At 43.6% G+C, this 14,492-nt stretch overlaps 1 protein-coding gene across 4 annotated transcripts in view; it reads left to right on the top strand.

Annotated features, from left to right (window-relative positions):
* ARID1A (AT-rich interaction domain 1A) overlaps positions 1-14,492 on the top strand; it is a 70,655-nt gene that overhangs the window by 21,267 nt on the left and 34,896 nt on the right. For all 4 annotated transcript variants that reach the window (XM_057547414.1, XM_057547403.1, XM_057547397.1 and 1 more), the window contains exons 2-4: positions 5,740-5,952; positions 7,252-7,704; positions 8,710-8,826. In XM_057547414.1, coding sequence (XP_057403397.1) covers positions 5,740-5,952; positions 7,252-7,704; positions 8,710-8,826 — 783 coding nt within the window. The remainder of the gene's footprint in view (positions 1-5,739; positions 5,953-7,251; positions 7,705-8,709; positions 8,827-14,492) is intronic.

Consider the following 14,492-nt stretch of genomic DNA (forward strand, 5'->3'; position numbering starts at 1 on the left):
ATCACAGTACACTGGCCCCCTCCCATTCCACCTCCAGTGCTACGTCACCACAACACAACCGCTCGAGCTCTCATACTGTTGGTGTCATTCATTCGGTGCCAAGATTGCTTTAAAAAATTCCCTTGGCCCCAGTTCAAACAGGAGTACAGCTGGGATGTGTTAGATTTTAGGCAGTCTGCCCTCAATTTGAGATGAGTTATAAATAGCAGTGCCGACTTCCTTAACTACCGCTCTCTGAGGTAAAATGCAGGTTAATTACTGTGGGAATCAATTAGGTGGTTCTTTTGGTTAAAGAGCCAGGGTTGCTTTTTTTAATTGTTATTATTAAAAGTCATACAACAAATCTGGCCAGGAATAAATTGAAAGCGCAATGAGTAAGAAATAATATTCTAGGTTTCTACTGGCCTCAACTAGTTGGCATTTAGGGTGACAGGAAAAGTGGTAGTCAAGACTTCTGCTTTCTGATGGACACATTTTTGGCAGCCTGGTCCATCTCTCTCCAGTCATGTTCTTGCTGGTCCTTGGGTACCAAATCTGGCTCCTTTGGTTTGCTACACGGTCACTTCCTTTCTGCATCTTTGGATTGGGACTGAAGCCTGGAACTTTCCTCAGTTGGACTTTTATTTCAAGAAAATTAAGAAGTTTCTCTTTCCTGGTGCCACTGCATGTGGTGTGGTGCGTTTTGGTGAACAGTATCTCTCATTTTGAGGTTGGAGTCCCTGGCCCCGCCTTCTCTGCTCTCTTCTCAATCAGTTGTGATCAGACGTTGGAGAATTTGAAGTCCAGTGTGTTATATCTCAGCAACCCCTTAGGTCGTTATGGCTTTCCTTGGTGCAATAAGAAGTTGTAAGGGATTCCATTAGCCCTCTGATCTGGAGGGGCTTTTAATTCCATTTGCTTAGAGCAGGGAAACTCTGTGCAGTGGTTAGTCTGTAAGCTGTTTGTTCTGAATATATTCAAAGGGACCAGCCTGCTAGGCATCCTTGCCTTTGATGCCTAGGGAAACTGCAACTTTTGATGCATTTCATTTGGCAGGCAGTTTGTAACACGTCCAGTGATCTGGAAAGAGATAAGTGGTGAATAGAGACGGGGGTTTTCTTATGGCTCTTTTCCTCTTTTTTATTTTTATTTTTTATGAATGCAGGAGAGTATATAGCAGGGGGCCCGACTTCCCTGATCAAGGGGGCAGCATTTTCCTCTCAATTATGTGTCTTTGTGGCAGAGCCTTTGCTTTTGAAGTGTAATCACAGTAATCTACTCCTGTGGTTTCCCATTGAAGGGATTTCCTCTCTGTCTTTCCCAGAGTGGAATCTCTGGCTCTTTGGTGTTTCCCATCCTCTGCCTCTTCCTTGGTGCCTGCAGACTGCTGATACTGGTTTTTCCATCTTGTATGTAGTAGGGATTTTTCTGGTCTGAAATTGCTACTTTCCAAAAAAACTGATTAGTGAAGATTTAAGGCCCCTTCTCCGTTATGAAAGATTGGAAGATGACATTTCATCTATAACTGCAAATCACAAATCTTTCACAGTGGTTTTAAGTGTCAGAAGTGTGAGTTCAGTCCCTGCCTACCTCCCCTTCTGATATGAGCAGATGTTTAACTTTGACATGAGACCAGAGTAATCTGGTTGAACTGAATATATTTTAGTTGCTAAGCTGTGTATTCCGTTTATTATAACCCTTTAGTGAAGGGAAAGGGTCAGAAATCTGATGTCCAGGAAAGGGAAATGTCTTAATTTCATTTTTTAGAATAAGAATTTTTTTAACTTGCGTTTATTTTTAGTCTGCAAGGAGTTTCTAAAGTTAATGGAAGAATCCTTGAACCCTTTAGTAGCTGTCCTCAATTGGGAGTGCAGGCATCCTGATGTGAGAGATGGGGCGGGGGTGGCTGGTAGGGGGGAGTAACTTGCCTTTAGCCTTTTGTTTTTAAGCAGTGTGTTTGTGGATGCCTGTGTGGTTTGACGACCTCTCTGGTTGTAGGAGAGAGGCACTTAAGGATGGCGCTTAAGATTCTCCTCAGAGGTGTGCTCATTCTTCCTTGACTGTTTGTTCTACCCTCCCCTTTGCTTTTTCAGTTCAGTCCCCATTTTTTTCTACCCTCAAAGTCATAACCTGGCTTAGGGGTGTCCCTGGCCCTTTGGCTAGGTGGTTTAATCTAGGCTTTCTTCCCATAGTATCCCCTACCCACTTCTTAAAGTAGGGCAGCCTGGCACAGTGAAGTTCCTGAGCCCTAGTTCTGCACTTGGGGTCTTTGGGGGCGCTTTGAAGATAAAATACCTGATCTCCGATTTCCGAGAACTTAGTCTCGAGAGATGCAGTCAGTTAGCTGGACAACTAAGTGCTAAACCTATGATTCTGACTAATTTTACAATAGGACATTTAGAAGTGTGAAAGAACAGAATGTGCTAAAGAAGTGGGAAGTGGCTTCATGTTGAAGGGTTGGGTTTCTGCTGGTGGAAGCCATTGTGGACAGGAGGGCAGGGCAGGGTACTATTGCGTAGAGCTGGACATGTGGGAAGTCTGGCATGAGGCTGAAAAATGCGTAGAACCGGAGCACTGTGGCAGACTTTAGAGCCAGGCAGAAGCACTATTTATCATTATTGATAATAGCTACTATTCATTGGGCGTTTAAGTACCAGGCACTGTGTGAAGTGTGTTATGTGCGTTTTATGTTTTTTTTGTTTTTGTTTTTTGGCTGCGTTGGGTCTTTGATGGTGTGCGTGGGCTTTCTCTAGTTGCGGTGAGCGGGGGTTACTCTTCGTCGCGGTGCGTGGGCTTCTCATTGTGGTGGCTTCTCTTGTTGCAGAGCACGGGCTCTAGGTGCGCGGGCTTCAGTAGTTGTGGTGCACGGGCTTAGTTGCTCCGCAGCATGTGGGATCTTCCTGGACCAGGGCTCGAACCCGTGTCCCCTGCATTGGCAGGTGGATTCTTAACCACTGCGTCACCTGGGAAGCCCCAGTTATGTGCATTTTAGTTAAAGAATTGATGTGCTCAAGGTCAGGCAGTTAGGATTTGAACCCAAGTCTATCGATTTATTACTTTCTTTGCTCTTTCTATTTGATACTGTACATGATGTAGTAGGTACGAAGTTTGGGGCTGTTGTTGAGCAGGGAGAGGTGAAAATGATTTGTGAGTATTGCTCTAAAACTGTGCAATCCAATATAACCACCAGCTACATGTGGTTATTTGAATTTAATTAAAAGTAAATAAAAAGAATTCAGTTCCTCAGTCACAGTAGCCATATTTCAAGTACTTAATAGTCACACAACACAGAAAATTTTATTGGGCAGTGTTTCTCTAGATCACTGGTTCTCAGCTAGTAATATACATTAGAACTGGGGAATTTCCTGGCAGTCCAGTGGTTAGGACTCGGCGCTTTCACTGCCGTGGCCTGGGTTCAATCCCTGGTTGGGGAACTAAGAACTAAGATCCCGCAAGCCATGCATTGCCACACACACACACACACACACACAAACGAATCATCCAAGGATCTTAAGGGGTTTAGGGGGAGGGAGCCCAAGCCTTTCTAGACCCACTAAATTGGAATCTCTAGGGAGAGGCCCGGGCATTTGTGAAGCTTCTCACATCTGATCTGTAGCTGTGGTTAATAGCTGCTGCTCTAGAAGCTCCGTAGTAACCATGGTAATGACTGCCCCTTGTGTGTTGAGGAGATCTAGACTGACAGAGATACCCAGAGTGGGCTGGTCTCTGTTCAGCAAATGTAGTCTCTTCACCTGGGGGCCACATGGACAGCAGCTGCAGTCTAGGACAAGATGAGAATCTCCTTGTTATTTGCGGCATGATGTGGCCGTGTAAGCCCCTGAGTTTTTTGTAGGAGAGAATGGTGATGTTTTGGCTCCATTGCCAGGTGTATCTGGGGAAGACCACATGCTATTTATTACTCACTAGTTCGGTTGTTGAATTTGAACTTCCTAAACAGGCCCAAAAGAATCCACGTGACTCCAAAGTTATGATCGGGAATGTTATTGGAGCTTCTGGTACAGAGGCAGGTCTGGGCAAAAATTGTTTAGTTATGATTGTTGGAAATAGCACTTTAATAATATTGACATGTAGTAGTGATTTGGGACACGGTTTTACTATGATTCTCGTAGTTTAGAAACTTGGAGGTTTCAGTGTTAACCTTTTCAGGTGAGATTTCAGCTGCAGCCTAAGAGAGAACTTCGTTTCTGCTTTTTTTCTGCTAGTATTTAGAAGAATAGTCTCTGTGGCTTTTTATCTTATCCATTTTCCTCATGACAGCTCGACTTCCTCATTATTATAAAACACTTAGGTAGTGTGCTGCAAAAAAAAAAAAAAAAAAAAGGTGTGTGTGTGTGTGTGTGTATATATATATATATATATATATACACACACACACACACACACACACACACATACAGAGAACCAATTGTTTGAGTGTCCCCCTCCCCTTATTTTGGAGGGGTTTGTGTTGTTGTTTTTTTAAGGTTAGAATAATTTATTAATTACAGAATGATAGAACCAGAAGGGACCCTAGGTGTAATCGAGGCCAGTGGTTCTTAAAGTATGGTGGTCCCTGGACCAGCAGCATCAACATCACCTGGGAACTGCTGTAAACGCATATCTTAGGCACCCCCCTCAACCTACAGAGTCATACTCTGGGGATGGGTCCCAACAGTGTGCGTTTTAACAAGCCTTCCGGCTGATTCTGATGTATTCTGAAGTTTGAGAACCACTGAATTCCTTAATATCTACTCCCCATCCCCAATTTAAAATTCAGTTTTCAAGTTTTACGTGAGGTCCAGGCCTACTCGGCAACTTGGGTGTATCTATTTCAGTGCTTAGAGATACTCCCTCCTTCCCTTCTCACCACCAATAGATATAGGTAGGCATCTCTGGGAGGGGAAAGTGTGCTGGGCCTCTGTTCTACGTAGCTCCAATAAGATAAAATTATGTCAGAAAGTGAATGAGTTGACTGATCCTGTTGCACCACAAAGAGCTAGAAGTTATGTTTGTAGCCAAATACCTATGAGCTTTGAGGTTCCATTATTGGTACCTCTGTATCTTGTCTTTTAGAGAGACATAATCTCTACCCGCCTTATACCCTCAAGTTCTTGAATATTAAAGAAGGTGAACTTTTCAGTTGAGTTGTACAAGGCTCTAAATAAATTCAAGGTCAAAATTCCCTCAACAACTGTAACTTAGCTATGATACCCAATTGGAAGAAAGCATAAATTTAAGTCCTCGTGCCATAGCACAACTGGGCTCTGGATGTGCAAGGAAATAAGTTTCCACTATTTAAAGAATAAAAACATCTAGATGCTTGTGTATTTGAATTCCCTACCGCAGTATTAAAGCATCAGTTTTGGTGTTATTGAACAGGATCATGGCAGAGTATAGCAGCACCATCCCCTCCCAGCTGAAGGGCCTTTGTTCTCATTTTTCTGTACCATAGAGTACGTGTATTCATTGCTCCACACCTGGCCCGTTCCTTGGATCTCAAGTAGTACCACACTTATAAAGTAGTATATAGCTTAGAAGATGCTTTCACAAACTGGTGGTGTTTCCATTTTACATATGACAAAATCAAGGTTCTGAGGAAGGTTAAATGACTTGCTCAAGGGTTACTAGGTCTGTACCATTACTTTATTTCATAGTAACTGTTTTCCTTTATGGCATACAGACCTGTATGCCAAGGTTTGTGTTCATATTGGCTAGAGGACATCAAAGCTTCAGGTTAATGAAATGCTCTTTATTTTGTAGCCATCCAGTCCAATGGATCAGATGGGCAAGATGAGACCTCAGCCATACGGCGGGACTAACCCATACTCGCAACAACAGGGACCTCCATCAGGACCGCAGCAAGGACATGGGTACCCAGGGCAGCCATATGGGTCCCAGACCCCGCAGCGGTACCCGATGACCATGCAGGGCCGAGCGCAGAGTACCATGGGCGGCCTCTCTTACGCACAGCAGGTAGATGTTGACTCCGATTACCTTAATCCTTGTTGCTGTCCAAGATGTGGTCTTCAGCTGTAGAATCAGAATGTGTCTTTGGTTTCCAAACCTCTTGAAAGGAACATAGGCCAACTGACTCAGTTAGTTTCACTGTGCTACGTACAAGGCCAAGGTTGTGGTCGCCATCGCATGTATGCTTGAAGGAAAAACTGCTCCCTGGCCACCTGCTATACGTATCTGTCTTCTTTGACCTGGCCGGCCTGCTTGTACCCACTGAATGGCGATCTCTGAAGGAAGTGGGAAGAAAGAAAAAGGCAGTGGCTGAGCACCAATCCACTGCTACCAAGAAAAACCACTCATACCATGTGCCCTGGGGAGAGAAGAGGCCCTACATGTTCTCAAGGCCTTCAACATACAGCTGTCTGGTTTACAGTGAATGTTTAGAAGGGACTGGGAGTAGCAGGAAAAGGGAAGATTGAGCAGTAAAGATGCTAACAGTGCTATTGCAGATGTTAAGATTTTACTCATCTCCTTTTATCTGACCATCCGCACCATCATCTTTTTATGGCCATTTTTTGTTTTGACAGCATTTTCTACCATTTATATGTGAGTGATATTCATACTGAAAATGGTGAGGGATAGAATATAAGATGTAACTTTACTTCTAATACTTGAAAGCAAAGTATGCCCTTATATAAAATCACTTTTTTTTTTCAATGAGAAAATGGAGGCGAGTTGGGAAGGATATTATTGGTCTTTTTTTCCCCCCTCCTTGCCAGATGTATCCCTGGTGCCTAGAGTAGTGCCTGGTACAAGTAAGCAAGTAGGCTGTCAGATACTTTTTGAATGAAGACTAAATGAAAAAGAGCACCAGGGTAGTTTAGTGATTGGCATACCATCTGGATTCTAAACCCTAGGTTTTCAGTCAGCTGAGCCAGCCTGCTCTTGACTCTTTGTTGGGGCTAGGATACAGATTCCTAGCGCTTATAAAAACAGTCTGGGCCATGATAAAAAGAATAGACTCATTGGTGAAAACAGCTGTTCTTGAACTCTTGTAAGTTGACCAGATTTTTATTAAATAGTGTAAATTTTCTGCGAATGAATGTAGTCCACTTCAGAACAAACCAAATAGGAACCCAGCCTGGCTGTCCTTCCTGGCTCAGTTTAACAGGGTTGGTAGAAAAACCCTGGGCCTTCTAACTGTGAGGCTTGGCTTGCTGGCTTTGTTGTATACCCACCTTCAGGGCATGGCTTCTGACATAATCACCTTTCTTCATCCAGAAGGGTCAGTGCTAAAAGTATCCTTTCCTTTTACAGATTCCACCTTATGGACAGCCAGGCCCCAGCGGGTATGGTCAGCAGGGCCAGGCTCCGTATTACAACCAGCAAAGCCCTCACCCCCAGCAGCAGCAGCAGCCCTACTCCCAGCAGCCACCATCCCAGACCCCTCACGCCCAGCCTTCATATCAGCAGCAGCCTCAGTCTCAGCCACCGCAGCTCCAGTCCTCTCAGCCTCCGTATTCCCAGCAGCCATCCCAGCCCCCCCATCAGCAGTCCCCAACCCCGTACCCCACCCAGCAGTCCACCACCCAGCAGCACCCCCAGAGCCAGCCCCCCTACTCACAGCCGCAGGCACAGTCTCCTTACCAGCAGCCGCCACCTCAGCAGCCAGCATCCTCGACGCTTTCCCAGCAGGCTGCGTACCCTCAGCCCCAGTCTCAGCAGTCACAGCAAACTGCCTATTCTCAGCAGCGCTTCCCTCCACCACAGGTAAGATGCCTCTTCCTCATGCCCTTCCCTACGTGTGACCGCAGACTTTGGGGGTTGGTGTCATGAGAACTTTGCCATACAGAATTGGTTCTCTGATTGAACTAATTAAGATATAACTGCATAAAAACCTGTAGCTCTCCATACTCATGAAATAGGGCAATGGAAAGTTGCATAGGCAGAAAAGAAATAAAGATAACGGTACTGATTTTTTTTTTTTTTTTTTTTTTTAACTCAGAATTCAGAACTTGTGCATCCAAGTTAGTTTGGTCTTTTTTAAAACAGTCGCTTTGGGAGGCTGTACTGTACATTCATCCAACTGCCGTTCCATTCTGCTATTGCTCAAAATATTTTGGAGCCCTTCATTTGAAATTGCTGTCAGAGCTGACATCACATTCTTTAGAATATTCTCAGTGGTAGCAAATCCTTTTATTTTTTTTGAGAGTGGATTTGATTTTGGGAAATAGCTAAATTTCATTTGTAGCCATGTCTATGAGCAAGGTAGGTGATAAAGTCTAAAAATAACAATTTGGGCTTTATTCTTTAAGGAGCAAAAAAAGGAGAATGACTGAGTGATGACAGGTCCATTAAAGATTTTGTGCATTGGTGGCATTGTTGGAATAAATATCTTTAAAGGAAGCAGTACTCATTTTAATGCAGAGGTCCTAGTGTGAGTGTTTTGTTGGTGTTTTTGAATCAGGTGGTCTCATTCCTTGTTAGATATAACTTGTAGTTAGCTAGACTTTAGCATTTATCCCCAAGAAACAGCTTTCTGTGGGTGGTGATAAATGGTCAAGAGTGCCATCAGAGAGTCTTATGTCCACTGTTGACATTCTTAAGAGCCACAACTTGTTTTTTTCTGCCTTTGGATAATATTGTGTGTGATTGGGCAGTCTCTCACACCTAGCTTCCCCTGTTTGAGAGAGTCCCATAGGCCTTTCATCATGAAGCAAGCTTGCCTGGTTTATCAATACCAGGCTCTCACGGCTTTTGTTTTTCTTGTTTTAGGAGTTATCTCAAGATTCATTTGGGTCTCAGGCATCCTCAGCCCCCTCAATGACCTCCAGTAAGGGAGGGCAAGAAGATATGAACCTGAGTCTTCAGTCAAGACCTTCAAGCTTGCCTGTGAGTATTTCTGCCACCCTCTAAAAGATGATGGGGGCAGAGAGAAAAGCAAAGAAAACCAGTTTCTGATTGGATGTTTCGGTGGTATTGAGCTAAATGAATGACGAGCTATTCCTTGAATTCAGGCTCAAAATTCTGAATAGGAATTTATGGACTGACCTTATAGAATGTCTGTTTTGGTTGCCTGCCCAGGGAAGAATATGTGTGTGATCTCTGTTTAGAGATCTAAACACTGTTTTAAAGTTTTTTTGTTTGTTCATCTTACTTTTGAGGGCTTAATTTTTAGGTGTTTGTCTGAGCGGTAAGCTAGGAGGTAGGATCTGGGGTGCATTCAGCATGGATTGTCACTTTGAGCATGGCGGAGTAAAAGCAAATTTTCTAGTTGTTTTGTGTGAATAGGTGCTTTTGTCCAGTAGAGTTTTTGGTGCCCAGATGCTTGATTAGTGTTTACAGAATGGACTGACAGTATCCTGAGAAAGACAGTGTGGTCTGCTGATTAAGAGCTTGGGCTCTAGAGTCAGAGTTCCTGGGTCTGCATTTTGACTCTGCCACTAACTCTGGATCCTTGAGCAAGTCAGTTAACCTCTCCATGCCTTAGTTTTTGCATCTGTGAAATGAACCTCTTAAGTACCCACTTCATGGAGAGGTTAATATTAAATAAGTTAATATAAAGAGAGTACTGGTGCTTGTAGGTGCTCCATAAATGTCACCTGTTATCATCATCATCTTAGAGGGACTATACTTGATACTCAAAGGCAGTTAACACCAACTATTTAATAGTAGGCTGGTTCTGGGAACATTTACCTTTGGTCTTAGCTCTGCCACTACACGTGAGCAAGTCACTTAGGCTGGGCACAGGAATAAAATGGGATGTTCTGAAATCTAGTAAGACTGCAGGTAGCAAACCCTTCATTACAAATCTGGCTTCAGTTTAGGAAATGGAAATTCAGCCACAGGTGCAAATAAGATTCTTTTGAAATTTTGATTCTACTTGGATTTGAAGCTTGTCTCTTCATTTATCCTGACCTTGGAGAAAATGGTTTTGGGATCTTTAAGGAATAGGTGGGAGGCAGGAACTCACTTCATCATGAAGCCTCCATGGCTTCCCCTGAAGATCTGTGAGCCATAACCTTGGTAGGGCAAGGTCTGTGGAGTCCCTCAGCACCTGTAATTCAGGCTTCCCAGGCCAGGATGAATAGTTATTGTCAGATGGGACTTCTGAGACTGTTGACTTTCTCAGCTGAGGAATTGGGGGAGGAAGTGTCTGAATAAGGCAATCACTCTTTGTTCCCTTCTCATTAATGTCTGTTGCAATCCTTTTCTGCATCCTGAACTTCACTGGAATGTGCTTTTTAACCTGATTCAGTCAGAACTGTGTAACCACTCCCTCATCATCTATGGTCTGTGGCTGAATCTGGGTGAGGTACTATTGTGGCAAGAATCCAGATCGGTGGATTTCTACCAGTGCTGTAAGTTGCTCCTCATCAAAAAATTTCTGCTTGTTTCTAGTGACCTTTTGATTGAACTGTATTTGATAGTTTTCAGTCCTGAGAAACCTAGCATACAAACATGTAGTGTGTCTTTTAAGGGTTGAGGGCCTTATACTGTTAAATCCAAGAGCTTGATTTGACCTTCCGAAGTAAAGACACTGGTAGCTTCTTGGGCCCAGGAGAGGGTTGTTCTTGGGTTAGCCTATCACAAGGAGCATTCCCAGGTTCAGGCTTCTACTGTAGATTCATACAAATGGTTCATTTGCTTTGTAGTAGAAGCTCCGTGTGAGAGGTGAGCTGGCTGGGTTATTGGCATCTTGTTTGTTGAACTGCTTTTTATCCCTCTGCTACTTGGACAAAGAAACAAAAGGTGGTTTACTCTTCGAAATTTTGGTTTGATGCCAGATTTGCCTAACCAGGCTGGGGAAATAGTCACATCTGAAGAAGGGAGAAGGCTGGATTCCCTGCAAGGGGCCCACTCCTTTCTTAAGCAAGTGTGTTAAGGGAGCCCTAAGTTCGCCAGTGAATCCCTCCACTCAGCACGTGTTTGTTTGACTCCAGAGCAGATGCTATGCTGACTGGAGGGCAGCCCCATCAGTGTTCCACGTCTCTCTTTTCACTCATTCGCCTTTCCGGCTTAGCCCTAAAGGCATTACGATTGTGACCCTTGACTTAAAGGCTCAGTATGGTTTCTGATCCTGATTATTACAAAAATTAGATTTTGAGGAGTTTTTGCTCAGCTATTAATGCCAAACCATTCAGCTACTGTTATCCTGATTATGTTATCCCTCTATTAAAACCTCTCAATTATTTTTCATTAATCTTAGAATAAAATCCAAAATCCTTATTATTACGAAGGCTATTCTCCGCCCCCCTCCCCGCCCCCCCCTTTCTGGTTTAGTAGGTCTGGAGTGAGGTCTCAGAATTTGCATTTCTAACAAATTCTTGATGCTGCTAGACCAAGGATGGCACTTTGAGAACCTCTGCTTCATCCTTTTTTGCTGTCTGCCCTCTCTCACTTTCTGTAAGGCCCCATGCCTTTTCTGCTTCCAGCCCCTTGCACACAATCTTCCCTTTGCCTAATACACTTTTCCTCCTAACTTTTCCCGTTCATATTTCAGACTACATCTTCAAGATAATTTCCTCAGAAAACTCCTTCCTAATCAAGCTTCAAAACTCAGCTTAAATAACTTCTATGATGCCTTCACTGACTAAAGACAGTTTTTTAAAAATTAATTAATTAATTAATTTGGTTGTGCTGGGTCTTAGTTGCGGCAGGCAGGCTCCTTCGTTGTGGCATGTGAACTCTTAGTTGCAGCATGCATGTGAGATCTAGTTCCCTGACCAGGGATCGAATCTGGGCCCCCTGCAATGGGAGCACAGAGTCTTAACCACTGTGCCACCAGCGAAGTCCCTAAAGGCAGTTTTTATTTTATTTTTTTAAAAGCCTGCAATATTTAAGATATATGAAAAGGTATAAAAAATAATTAGTTGCCTGAGTACCCATCTTTAGAAACCAAACCTTGCTGACACAGGTAAAAGCACCTTATATAGCCCAATGGGATCACTTCCCCACCCTTGTGCCCCGAGAAGCACTATCCTGTATCTGAGCGTTTTTTGCTCCATCTTGCTAGAGTATTTTGCTGATACTTCTACGTTGTTGGGTCTTTTCCACTAGACAGAAAGCTCCTGGAGGGTAGGCATTGTATTATTGACCCCTGTGCCCATAACACCTATCGCATTATACCCAAAACCAGTGGTTCTCTACCTTGGCTGCATGTTAGAATTACCTGGGAAGCAAATGATCTTTAAAACCAATGGCAAGGGTTCACAGAGTTCTGATTTGTTTGATATGGGGTGAGGCTTGGGCTTTGGTATGCTTAGAAGCTATCCTGGGTGATTCTGATTTACAGCCCCTGTAGAGATCCACTAGTCCAAACTATGTCAGGTTCCTTTACTGTAATAGACCATCTTAGTGCCCATGCTTCTTGTCAGTGCTTATCTCAAGGGTAATTTCAATTACTTATTCCAAGCTTAGTGAGAGTAGACTTGCTTTGTCTTGCTCAGTGCCATCATAGTGCCTGGCATATAGTAGGTTCCAACTCATTGAACAAATAAACCTGAGCAGATTCATTGATCATCCAAAAAGTGTATGGCTGAGAGGGGACAGCATGACCATATTGCCAGATTGTTGTTTTCACTGCTAGTGCAAGGCGGTTATCACAGACTGTTATGGGAATGCCCAAACTTCATTTTAGAGGATAGATTAATTTATTTGTGCTTCCTGACAGTGGCCTTAGGAAGAAGTGGGGTTGGGGTTTGTCATTATCTTATAGCTACCACTTCACCTTATGTTAAGAAGGTTCTTGGGACTTCCCTGCTGGCGGTCCAGTGGTCAAGACTCTGTGTTTCCATTGCAGGGGGCACGGTTCAATCCCTGGTCAGGGGAAGTAAGATCCTGCATGCCACACGGTGCAGCCAAAAAAAAAGAAAGAAAGAAAGGAAGAAGGTTCTTGTAAGGGGTGGGTGAGCAAATCTCTAGGTGTTTCATTAAGTCTTCAGTTTTCTTTATTTTGGGTCAAAATCTGTAAGGGAGTCATCTGTAAATTGGTTTCTGACTTTTGATTATAGTCATTTTTGAGAATGACTCGGAGTTGCATCTTGAAAAGCTTCTATTTAAGTGATTCATTCAAGTGTATGTGGTTCCCTTGGAGTAATGACTGCTTCCCAAATTTTTCTTACTGCAGCGCATTTGTAAATTTACATGTTAGTCTTGAAAGCGTACCTGGGATAGAGTTTCCATTCAGTGGTGCAAACTGGATATAGGATTAAAAGCCTTGATGTGGTAGAGGTTAGCTATATCACTGCTTCTCAAACTTCAGCATGCATTAGGAATCATCTGGAGATCAATTAGAACAAGATTACTGACCTCTACCCAGAGAGATTCTGATTCAGTAGTTGTGGGGTAGGACCCAAGAATTTGCATTTCTAAGAAGCTCTCAGGTGGTGCTGTAGTTCTAAAGACCATACTTGAATAACAATGAGCTTTGGTAGTCCTTTGAAAAGGGAAGAAAAAAATGGCTAGACTAGGAAGCCACAGTGGCAACTTGAATAATAGTGGTGACTTGCACTGTCGTTTGACTCTTGATCTGGCGGGAAGACTGTGGGTTGAAAATGAAGGAAGAGAGACTTGGCAGAGACAGACTGCCTGCAGCTGTGCCCCCTGCAGTTTATTCCGAGGTTAGGGCAGCCCTTGCGTTGCCAGCACACCCTGGGCGCTCTCAGCTCTGTGGCACTCATTGCTGGATCCCTTGTATAAGTTGTTCACCAAATCCTAGTCTACCTCAGAAATGGCTTTTAAATCCCTTGTCCTTCCTCGTTGCCTTTCTTTCAGGCCCCCATTATCTCTCACCAGGTGTTTTGCTAGAGTCCTGACCTGTTTCTTTTCCTTCCAAGTCTGTCCTCAACATAATCACCAGAGTGATCATCTTAAAAAATCAACCTTGGCAAGTTACACTATTGTTTTAAAACCTCTGGGTACTTGTTGCCTATAGGTTTAAGCCCAAGTGTGACATACAAGTTCCTTTGTGATCTGGAGGATTGAGGATATTTTAAAAAGAAAAAAGTAGGTAAGTTCCCTGTCTTACCTGTAAAACCTGGCACCCTGTTTGCTGTGGTTGTCATAGAGGAGGCAGAATAAGCATTAGACAAGGGTTGAACTTTGATGACCTCTGAGGTAACCTGAACTCTTAAGTTGGTGATTCTGAATATGACATGGTTGCAACCCTCAAGGATCCTCCTCTGTTTCATTAGTAAAATAGATGGAAGAATGTGTGCCTGAATGTTACAGTGAGTGCTGTCAGGGCTTGGTGAACTCAGTGATCCATTTCTGTCTAAATAGTAGAGGGAAGACATCATGGCAGAAGTTCAGTTAGAATGAACTAGGTATAGATGTATTGGGGTGGTTGGAAAGGAAAGTACAGCCTGAGCAGAGGCTAGGTGGGGGTGGGATGCAGTGTGGATAACACTTAGGGGGGCTGGTCAGGATCAGGCTTCCTGGGGTGGGGAGTAACAAACAGGATGGAAAGCTAGATCACAGGGGCTGGAGCCCTGGTAGGATAAGTGAGCCATTTGGATCTGATCTCATAGGCCTGCAGATATGTAATTAGGGCAATA

The sequence above is a fragment of the Balaenoptera acutorostrata genome, chromosome 1 (assembly GCF_949987535.1).
Source record: "Balaenoptera acutorostrata chromosome 1, mBalAcu1.1, whole genome shotgun sequence".
In the NCBI taxonomy this organism is placed as follows: Eukaryota; Metazoa; Chordata; class Mammalia; order Artiodactyla; family Balaenopteridae; genus Balaenoptera; species Balaenoptera acutorostrata.